At 46.5% G+C, this 11481-nt stretch overlaps 1 protein-coding gene across 1 annotated transcript in view; it reads right to left on the bottom strand.

The window, feature by feature from the left end:
• Window positions 1-351: 351 nt before the first annotated feature.
• The window catches only part of COL6A3 (collagen type VI alpha 3 chain), an 83010-nt gene continuing 71880 nt past the window's right edge, over window positions 352-11481 (bottom strand). The window contains exons 41-44 of the mRNA XM_069466630.1: window positions 11083-11346; window positions 9968-10066; window positions 1840-2004; window positions 352-1064 (exon numbers count right to left, since the gene is read on the bottom strand). Coding sequence (XP_069322731.1) covers window positions 1024-1064; window positions 1840-2004; window positions 9968-10066; window positions 11083-11346 — 569 coding nt within the window. The 3' untranslated portion in view covers window positions 352-1023. The remainder of the gene's footprint in view (window positions 1065-1839; window positions 2005-9967; window positions 10067-11082; window positions 11347-11481) is intronic.

Here is an 11481-nt window from a genome sequence, read left to right as displayed (position 1 = left end):
TAGCCAGCCTGGCCTTCCGACCAGCAAGACTCCAGGGCCCATGGCAAGGAGCACCCTCCCCCGCCGTGGCGTGTCGGAGCGTGTGGGGAATCCGCAGGGAAGGGTGGTTTGTCTCCGCCTAGTCCCTGCAGCGCTGGCTGGTGGAGCCTCTCGCCCCCTCCACTGGGTGCCCAGGACAGGAGCCAGAACCAGGCCAAGTCCCCCAGCCTGGGGGGCTTCCGACACCCCGAGCTACGGAAGCAAGACGGCCAAGAATGCCAAACCCACACCACTTTCAATAGACTTTATTAAAAAGTTTCTTTGTATAAATTTCCTAAAAATTTTAAAATTAAAATTAATTCCCCACCCCGCACAAAAAAAAAAAAAAAAAAAAAACCCACAACATTAGAGGAATGCCAAAAATATTCTCTATTACGACTTTCTTTTAATTCTTTAATTAAGGCATTGGTCCCAACGGTGCACACAGAGCAAGGGATTTGGCTTCTTTCTAACTACATCATTTGTTAGAGGCTTCAGAAAAAGAAAATTAGCTTGAACACTAATCCAGGAGATTAGGGGGGAATGAAAAATTGAAGTCTTGTTTCTCCACTACACACAGGCTTTCCGTCTAAAGTCATGCTTAACTAAGAGGAGGAAAAAAATGAACCAAGCGAAAGGATACAGAGTAGCCGTGACATCTGGATTATTTTCTAGACTTTACATTTGCCTAAAACAGGCATAACACAGAACTCCAGAGGGAAGTTGAATGCATGGGAATGTTCACATCGACACCGGCAGTGGGTAACTGTTACACAGCGTTCCAGGTGTACGACAGCTGCCGGGAGACGCGAGTGCTGGGTCCACAGACACAGTTAGCACCATATCCACAGGGCGGGCAGCAGAAGGTTCCCCCCAGCTCGAGTGTAAGTCAAAGCGTGTAATGGTACCGTGCAAGGGAACCTACACCCGGAGCTTCTACAGAGACGACTTGGCAACGGCTGACTCCTTCTTCTTCAAGAGGTATATGTCGCTGGCGAGCCACGCTTAGGTTCCGATCGCACTCAGGACTTCAGGCTTGGCGGGCACTGGGCCATGAGAGGTAGGTGGGCGGGGTGAGGGGCCGGCAGAGAGGAGGAGAAGAAAAGCCACGTTACTGAGCAGGAAGGACCCTGCATTCCTCATGACATGATCCCACCACCTCTGCTTTTCATCACCTCTCTCACTTTTCTGCTCAGTACCGTCAATAGCTCCCTGTGGCCCCCTGGGCCTGGGGCTGGGGCTGCCTGTGCGGTCTGAGTCCGTCCTCTTGCCCTGCAGCGTCCCCCAGGCCTCTGTGCAAACTGCACCCTCCCTGTCCTGGGGCTGAACCCAGGCTCTGCTCCAAGTTTTTATTTCGTTGCCAATCAAGTTTCCCAATATAACGGAGATAGTGATGGCCCCAGTGTTGACATTATTATTTATAGGAAGCAAAATTATTTAAACATGAATACATAGGGGTTATTTATCTTTGGTGTTGTCTATAATTGTTCTTTACATTATTTTCCCAGTCATCGTGTTTGGTGCAGTATTTTATGAGTAACAGGGACTTAGTAACATTTCTGAAGAACGACAAGTAGTTGCCATGTGTTTCTTCATTCGCAAAAATACAAGGATACAAGTATGTTTTTAGGAAACAAAACAACAATCCAAAAAATAATTTTATGTGTTTTCTTTGAACAACTTTTTTATCCGAGGATATAATTTATCTTCTTTTTCATATATATCATAATCATTGCAATTCAAATATTTTCCAAAGGTGACTAATTGACCTGAATTTCTTCTTGTTTGCAGAAGCCAGAAACACGAAGAAGACCCACTTACCAGGAGCGCAAACCTTCTCACATTCTTTCTGTGACTCAAAGTTGTTTTCGTTTCCACCGCAGCCTCCGTACCAGAACCTGGCACAGCTTTTGGTCTTTGGGTCGTAGTACCATTTCAGTACAAAATCCCTGCACGTCCCTCCTTCCTTCGGCAACTTACATATATCTTTAATAATAAGATGAGAAAAGAGCATTAGTTAGGACGGGCCTGTTTCTCTGCTCCCGACGCCAGGGGCCAATGTGTGGCCACAGCACTGCCACAGACAGAAAAGAGAAAAGAGCTTCCAGGCAGAAACGGCCTCAAACTCCGTGAGCCTGTTTCCTCACCGTCATACGGACATAACGGTCACTTACGGCTTTGCTAGGGATAAATGAAGTGATATCCATGAGAGGACGGTCATAAACTGTCCCATTTTCATGGAATCCCAAACATCAGCTAGCATCCTTGGATAATTTAAAATGCAATGAATTGTTTTTTCTCCTTTTCAATCACTGGCCATTCACCTCTAATCCCTTCAATGCTAAATAGTCAAAGAAGAAACCGAATTTTAAAACCTTGAGAGTTTTCTATTCTTAGGCCAAATGGCAATTAAATTCCGTCAGAATATAGTTCAAATATAAGGCTGTGCATTTCACTACAAGCCAAGTACATTGAAAATTAAAGGTAAAGTGTAAAAGAAAAATTCCTTATAAACGTGTATGTGTGAGCCCGTGTGTGCGTGCGTGTGTGTGTGTGTGTAGCCAGTGCCTTCATGACCTGCCACATTAAACAAGTAAGCAAAGAGAAGAGCTAGCACTGATGTAAAATGCACAACCGCACAAATGTCACATAGCAAAGCTATTTTGAAGACAGAGACGCATTCTTTTTCCAGTTAAGGAAGTTAATGTTTGAATGCACACTTCTGATGTAGCCCAGCTGCAAAGGAAAGCTGAGGTCCCCTCAACGCCTGGAGAGAAAAGTTTATAGTTCGTACACAGTAAGACTTCTGTTTACAGAGTTTTCTGGCAAACTCCAGGTTATTGCTGAGAAAGAGAAGCATTGATGTCAACCGTTATCTATTTGTAAGTTTGAAAATGTAAAACAAAACCGTAAGCCTTCTCTCTACAATACCTCCCGGAGCCAGTGATGGGTGTGTTTACGTGAGGAGCTACAGGGCTGAAGTGCCTGGCCCTCCCACAAAAGGCCACATCCCCCCTGGCCTTTCCCCCAGCTAGGCAGGCTGCTTGCTGAGCATCTGCCGTTCATGTGAATGCCAAAAGGACAAGGAAAACCTAAGTCTTCAGGTCAATAATCAAAGCTTGGGTCACCCACAAGGGAGCAGACTCAAAGGTACATAGGAATCGATCTAAGACATTTCCTGGCTGTTGTGGGGAAGCTGTCACCCAAGCGTGGGGCTGGTGTCCCCACGACCACAACGTCTCCTAGTTGCAGGCCCTCTCGGGACCCAGAAAGCCAGGGGCACCACCGAGAGCCTTGGACGACCCAAGGAAGCCAGGATAAAATGCTGACAATTCACAAAACAACCTTCTTTCTCTTAAATGTGCCAATGAGTGAAGGGAAACGCCGGCTGTCAGAGGATGTCCTGCAGGGAACCGAGCAAGGCGAGACTATTTCACCACCCAACTATACTCCTCGTCCACTGGAGGGTTCCCAGTTGGCGTAAGGCCCGAGTGAATGGCCGCCTGGTCCCTTCTCCTTTCCTTCCCAGAGCATCTCCTAAGTGGCCCCCATTTGTCCCATTTCATTTGTTCCGAGCACACCTGAGTCCTGGCCGTCTGTGCTTAGCTATTCAGTTCCCACCCGCTGGGCTCTGCTGACATGTTGCGAGAAACCTGCCCAGACCCAGGCCCCAGCGTGTGGGCAGCCCCGGGGCAGGGTCTCTGCTCCCACCTCCTGTGCTGCTCACGCTCACTCCCAGCGCCCAAGCCCCACTCTCTCGTGCTCTGCCCTTATCCCAGCAGGAATCACCTCTAGCACTCTGTATAGTCACCAGTGGAACACAAGGACAGTGTCACTGTGGGCACACGGATTCTCACAAAAACAAGAGAAATATAGGAATGAGGGCCCCACACTATTCAAAGACAAAAGTTTGGGATTCTCCATTTTTAAAGCATGAAAATGGGAGATTTTATGTTCCAGCTTTAAACGCCACATCATCTAGACTCTGAGACCCACCACTTAGTCTGGACTCTCCTAAGCTGTGTCTACATGTGCTAAAGCAACTGCTGTACCGCAAAAATAGGTACATAAGTGCACACGTAAACACACAAATAAAATGCCCTGCAGTGCAAGGCAGACAGCTGGCCCTCGCTGAATTTAACCTGGATGTTTCCCTAGAACAATGAGCCTTTGGACATGATAGTTGTTTGTGTTTTCCCTCTAAAACCTTTGCCCCTTTGGGCACAACCGGGAGGGAGGCAGAGTCCTCTCTGTCCAAGAGGAGTGTTGGCTGCACATTCATGAATTTGCTCTTCCTTGTTACTGAGAATGTAGTGGGAGCCTGAAAGACAGTAAGGACCGAAAATTACCAATATCCATTCATGCTTTTTGCCTAGAACAATAATGCAAATAAGTTTCATTTTAAGAGAGAGGTGATGGTTGCCTGATTCGGACCACCATCTGGTGAAGCTTCCTCTCTGTTGACCACTGGACATCAGAGTGTCCAAGCACAGGAGAAGAAACTGAGGCAGGAGCAACGTCAGGACAAAACACCATCCTGGAAACCCTGCCTGTTCACAGAAGCCACAGGGGCCCACCTAGGGCGTGTAAACAACAAACACCCAACAGCAGTGAAATGCAAGGCACCCTAAGAAGCACAGGCACACACACACTAGTGCATGCACCTGCCCACATGTGGTAGTCATAGAAAAAATCAAGAAGGATACGCACTGGGTCACCAATAGTGGCCAGCAATGCTGTGACAGTGAGAATCACATATTCTTCTATTTTCCTGTATGTCCTGAATTCTTTACACTGAATAGCTATTAGTTTTATAATCAGCAAAAAAGAAAAAGAAAATACTTTTTGAAACAGAAAACATGTTGATTGGAAAATCTTGCCATGTTTCATAGTCTGAACTTTCCCTAGTGTTTGAAGGCATTTTTAAAGGCTTCAGCTCTGACGTTTTCAAAACCAGCAAGTTGTCACCGTGTACGCGCTTCCTCGAGCAGAATGAAGTGGGGGGGCGGGAGGTGCTCACGCCGCAGTCGTAAACATGTTCCTCAGCAGTTTCATGGTCTCAAAACCAAGAAGATTTAGTCACCTTAGGACTCCACGTTGTGGGTACGGCACAAAGTGCTTCCAAACCTCAGGCCAGGTATGATTTGCCTGAATGAGAAAACTCTCCGGCATCCACATTTGGAGCCTTGGTTGGTTCCAAAGGTACCAAGGAAACGTAACTGAATTTTTAACTTTGTTTTTAAATGTAGCCATAGTTAAGTTTCGGATCCTTTACTCCTTCAGACCTCGACAAACAGACTTTTATATTTTTAAGACTTCATGATAAAAATATACCCTTTGAGGCTCACCATAGCCCAAACTCTGTAACTGACAAAAGGCATCCTCACACAGCGACAAAGAGTTGGCCTCGAAGGTGGCTGCTTCCCTTTAACCAAATAGAGCAAATGTTTGTAGCTACTTAATGTACCTCGACTTATGGGATTAGTTAGTTCTTTAAATGATTATTAACATAAAATCAGATACTTCCCCCATCACATCCTTTCATGCCAATCAGTGACACATATTCATAGTGGATCGGGGCTAACCAAATACTACATTTTATCAAATCTAAGCTATCTGCACTTTATGATGCACTATTATTCTATGTTCCTATAAGTAACACAAGATACTACCAGTGAGCCATGACTTGTCATCAACTGTAAGTCACATTTCAGTTTCAGAAGTGTTACAGTGGGGAAAAAATTGTGCATCTTAGAATCAATAAAATTAGTGAATGTTGACAAACACAAAACTGATGGCTCCTTCAGAGCTACGTAAGCGACCCAGTAAGGCCTGTTCAGTTGCTGCTGTCGTTTAGAGGCAGTGAATGCATCACAGAAAAGTGGCTGGGGTGTAATTCTCTTAGATGCTGAGGAAAGCACAAAGTAGGGTGAGTTTTCTTATAGGGATTCATTTTGTTTTGTTTAGAAAAATGAGTATTAACCATTTATAACTGAATCATGTAATATTGCAAAGCCTGGGGATCCTGAATGTTAGTAAAGACGCCACAGGTCTGCTATGGAATCTACCGTCGTCTCAGAGCTGAGGTCTCCTTGCCACACACAGCCCTCTGCACCAAGCAGGGCCACAACTTGCAGGAGGCAAAGAATCCCCTGACCAGACTGTCCTCGTATTGTGTACCTGTGTCAACTTCCTGGTAAACAGGTCGATACCTGTTTAGATATGAATTCCCAATGGGCAAACATGAACATATGCGAACGAAAACTCAAGTGTTAACCCTGCTCATCTCTTCTCCCCTGCAGCAGGTGACCAGGACTAGGGACTTTTTCGTCTCATACTGGTTTTGCCCACAGATTCCTGCACAGATTCAAACACAGGTCACCGCATGTCCTAAATCTAAAGTGGCAAACTACGAAAAGTATAGGTCCTTAAGACAGAATCCTTTATTCACAGAGGTGAAACAAGCAAACAATAGTATCTAGCATTTAATACCAAGAAAGGAACCCAACTCTGCAAACCTAAGCCATGTTTCTAATTAATGGATACTGCAGAACGTAAGAGGAATTAAAATGCATACATGTCCATATAAAAAAGCTAGCTTTAAACATAATTTTCCTCAATTATCTAGAAAACACATCTTTGAAGAAATAATACATGTTGTGGTCATTGATATTTGGATGCAAAATATACCTGCAACTACTGAGAATGCGATTACTATTTTTTAAGTTATTTAATAAAGAGCGGTTAGTCGCCACTCATTTTTATAGCTCCAAAAAATGTAAATATCATTAAAATATTTTACCCCTCCGAGGAAAATGGCCAAGATGACAAAAACCGGGGGGAGGGCCGGTGGGGGGAAGATAAGCTTTCATCCTCTAATTCGGACAGTGCATTTTGAATTGTAGCTATTTTAAAGTGAATATCCAATTAATTTAATTCAAAAAGAGCTCTCAAAAGTGACATGTATATGGGTGCACCCGCGTACAGTCATTGGGCTGATGTGTAGAAGCACCTTCTCCAGGGAACGCGCTGTTTGTTACTGTGCGGATTACAGAGGTCAATTGTTCTTAAGAAAAACAAGAATTTGCATCTTCACACTGGGTAGGAGATACACGCGGATGCATGGGTACACACATACACGTATACACACACGTACACACGCATGAAATGGCGAGAGGACGTGCGTCTCCTGGGTTTGAGGGTTATGCACTCATCAGTATGAAGGAAAAACGTTTCAGATTCATCTGTAACAAACAACTTGTAGCCTTGAAAGAAACACATGCCCCAATTTCAAAACTCTTTTGTCTTTATCCCATGGAGAGAGATCTAAGTGTTAAAGGTCTGGATTGAAAGCACCTTCCTAATTCTGAACCTTACAACTCAGTATTTAAAAAAATAAAAATACCCATAGTAAGCTGAAATAAATAAATAAAAATAAAAATAACCAGCCCAGCCAGACTCTTGCTTAAAGATTGTGTCTTTAGGCCGGGCACGGTGGCTCACGCCTGTAATCCTAGCACTCTGGGAGGCCGAGGTGGGTGGATCGCTCGAGGTCAGGAGTTCGAGACCAGCCTGAGCAACAGCGAGACCCCCGTCTCTACTAAAAATAGAAAGAAATTATCTGGCCAACTAAAAATATGTATAGAAAAAATTAGCCGGGCATGGTGGCGCATGCGTGTAGTCCCAGCTATTCGGGAGGCTGAGGCAGGAGGATCGCTTGAGCCCAGGAGTTTGAGGTTGCTGTGAGCTAGGCTGATGCCACGGCACTCACTCTAGCCCGGGCAACAGAGCGAGACTGTCTCAAAAAAAAAAAAAAAAAAAGATTGTGTCTTTATATAAAGACTGTTTATATATTCTTATCCCTTCTGGATCACACATAAGAAAACCAAAAACATCCCCGTATCTTGCTGTCTGGTTTAGTCCAGGTCATTTTCTCTCAGGCAAGCACTGGACTGGCTAGAAGTTTTATACTTCCCACGCTGTGTTGGGGTAAAGCTAACCCACGAGCAGGAAACGGTGCACACGGGTCTCCGTGACTTTGCAGTGAGAGCTGGACCCGCATGTCCGTGGAAAATCTAGTGTGTCCTTTGTGGCTTCTCTTTGAGCTCAAGCACCACGCTGGGCTGGCGGGAGGGGCTCACGCAGGAGGGAGCCGGGTGTGACAGCAGCTGCCGGATGTCACCGGTGCAGAGGCCAAAGGCCCTGGTCCCGTGACCTGGGACTCAGACAACTACGTCTGAGCCTTGAATTTTCCTCTTACGTCTCCACCCAACCCTCACGTCACACGCTTACTTCCATTTTTTGTAGTTTAAGTTGAAAATAGTAACAGTAAAATTATTTTGTAAAATCTTTTCCTAGAATGGCTAAGAAGTTAATTACCCAATCTACCATGAACTCGTGGCTCATTTTCATAAATTTCTATTAAGAAGTTTCGGGTTCAGTCTTTCCACTGAAAGGCTAGAGGAGGGTGAAAAGTGCAAGGCTCTCTCTCACACTGGCCAATTCCTAACCCTGTCTACAAAGGCAAACTATTTTAAACACCTTTCAGCTATAAGTAGGCGACTTATTTACCTTCTTAAACATCTGTGTGTACAACGGTTCCACGATCCCAGCACTGACTTGGTTGCTTTCTTTCTAGTAACCGCTGATGCCACATGTCAGCATGGGTGTGGCCTATGAAGGGTCACAGTCCTACAGACACACACAGACACGTGGACACCGGGGAGTCCACCAGTGGAAGAAGGCTTTCTCTTAAAGAAGAGATTCTCCTCCAGTGGCACTCAAAGAGAGGCCAGTGTAGCTTCAGAAAACACCTAGAACCATCTGATTTTCCTTAAACATAAGTGAGACAGGGTGCAGACTCCATAGAAAGGGTCAGATGGAGAAAAAAAAAACATCATTTTAAAAACAGTGGAAAGAGTAAAATGAAGAATATGTGTTTGATAGCCCAAAAACAATGTGCTGTTGCTTCTGACAACACAATGCATATTAAACAGGCAGAGCCGTTTCTAAATCTAGCACAGTACAAAAGCAGCCAGGCGCTTGACACACGCCTACTTACCATACCAGTTATAGAAAGAAACACTGTAAAGAGATAATACGCTTTCCTTCTCCTGACTGCGCCGATATACAAAAAACAACCAATCGTCCCCATAGTTAGGAGAAGGTTTTTGCTCAGGTCTATAAAACAATAGTATATCTAAATTCCCATGGAATTTCAATTTTTTCCATCAGTACCAACATCTTTTGCTGAATACTCTTAAGCAAGGCACAAGGACTATTGTAATAATCATTTTCTCGTGGAAGCACAAGCCACACTCCCATCCTGCTGAGTGAGCGATTCCAGGTCTCTCAGAGTCCCACTGCCCAGGAACAGAGCAGGTCACAGCTGTCAGTCCCTGAATCACACCTAACTCGTCACTGACTTAACAGAATGTTCACCTCTCTGGGGCTCAGGCCACAGACAGCGCCATCACAGAGGAGGCCAATGTAGTGCTTAGGGAATTAGGACCACCCCATGGGTCAGGTCCAAACCCAGGTATTTCTGGCTTGTCTTGTGTTCTTCTGAGCAGTTTTTTATTGGAGGAAATCAAAACTCTACCCTCTGCAGCATCACAGACCACAAATCCCCTCCAGGCCAGTATGGGACACAGGGTAAATGACTAACAGGTACATGAACTCTGGCTCTAGCCCCCAAAGCAACTCCCATCGAATTTTCACTAACAGTCTGGTGACAGGCCAGGTAAGTCTCCATGTACAACTGGACATTTGCGAGTAAGGTAACACTGGCCGCACAGAGCCACTTTGGACCTTTCCCCATAGAAGTCATGCCTGCCCTAAGGATTAGAACCCAGGAAGATGGCCTGGAATCAAGACTTCAAAACTTGAAAAATTTTTAGAAGAATGCTTTCTCAGTGCCATTAATCGACCTGATATTTTCACAACTCACCTGTTTCGGTAAGAGCCAATGGTTCTGTGCTCACCATTAAATTGATGGTTGAACTAGAAGCTGGCCTTGCAGGCTGTGGGGGTGGGGGCTGAGATTTCTCTGTAAAAGAAAGATAACACATCACTCTTAGGTAATCAGAAACTGAAGGGCTTAGGAATCCTTAGCAACTGGTGTGAGGTTGCCTTTCCTGATTAATGTCCCATCTGAGGGTGGCTATCGAAAGACAGAGATGCAGGAAGTCTCTGCGTACACCCCTTATGCCGCGGTCTGCAAGTTGCAACCATCTGTGCACAAGCAAAGGGAAGAGATCCCTGAACTTCCGAACAAACCTCTCATCCCCCACATGACCTCTTCTGCAGCCATCCAGAACAGAGCCTTAGGGTTGGGGGGTCTTTGCACTTGTCTCTCTGGGCCTAATTGTGGTGTGGATGGGAATTCCCTTTCCTCAGCACGGTTCCAAGAGAAAAGGGGAGGCTCCCCCTCCACGTCCCCAGAGCAGAGGCATCAAGAAGAGAGGTGAGGGGAGTCCGGAAGAACTTATTAGAAAGGAGAGAGAAGGGACCATGAACAACTGAGAAGGGCTGGGAAAGCATTTGAGGTCAGCCTCAGCGCAGCAGGGCAGCTGCAGGGGCAGCAGCCGGCAGAGGGCAGAGCCCGAGCGCAGCAGGACCAAGGAGGCCAATTCTGCAGGAGTGGAGGGCGTTCCTCTCCCACCCCTGGGGCAGTGGGACTCCAGGGGCACCTCCGTCACTCCCCAGGGAGCCACCGACTAGCTGTGTCGCTCGCGGAACAAGGAAGCATGGGCAGGGCGGGCAGCAGAGAGCCCTCGCCAGGGGCTGCGTTGGAAGGGGCCGTACTCAGGCCGCTGGATCCTCCACCAAGTAGCCCAGGACCCGAGGGCAGGGCCACATTTCACACCCAATCCCCCTTTCCATTCTGTTGTTTTATAAAGTTAGGGTGCCACCAAATCACCCAGAGCTCGTGGGCTATTTTTTTTTTTAATTTTGTTGCTATTTCAGAGCAGATTCAATAAATAAGAATGTTCCTTTCCTGTCCTGTGTGACAGTCCACGCATCACTCAGGTGTGGCGTCTCCTAAACCTGCCGTGCACTTACTTGTACTGAAGCTGCCGTGGTAGGTGGCTCTGACCTGCGACTTCAGGTAGCAGACCACCGCCACGTGGTACGTCTGCCCGGCGAGCAGGCCCCCGACGACGCGGTCGGTGACCGTGAGGTTCTGCCTCAGAACCAGGGACTGATCCTGGGTGGAGGTGACTGTGAGGTCATAAAAATAAGAACTCGGGGGCTCGGGCCTGTCCCAGTGGATCTTGGCGCTGTTCTCGGTGATCTCGGTCACCTGCACTTCTCGGGATGCCTTCGCTGGAAGACAGACCAAAGCAGAGAGCGGATAAAACACAAAACCCTGCTCGGCTGAGTCGCGGCGAGAGAGAACAGCTGAAGGGGATGTGTTAACGGACAGTCGAGAGGAGGCTCAGGTGAGGCAGGGAGCTGAGT

Source organism: Eulemur rufifrons, chromosome 1, assembly GCF_041146395.1.
Source record: "Eulemur rufifrons isolate Redbay chromosome 1, OSU_ERuf_1, whole genome shotgun sequence".
In the NCBI taxonomy this organism is placed as follows: domain Eukaryota; kingdom Metazoa; phylum Chordata; class Mammalia; order Primates; family Lemuridae; genus Eulemur; species Eulemur rufifrons.
Note: the sequence above shows the minus strand (reverse complement) of the source record. Positions and strands in the feature narration are given on the sequence as shown.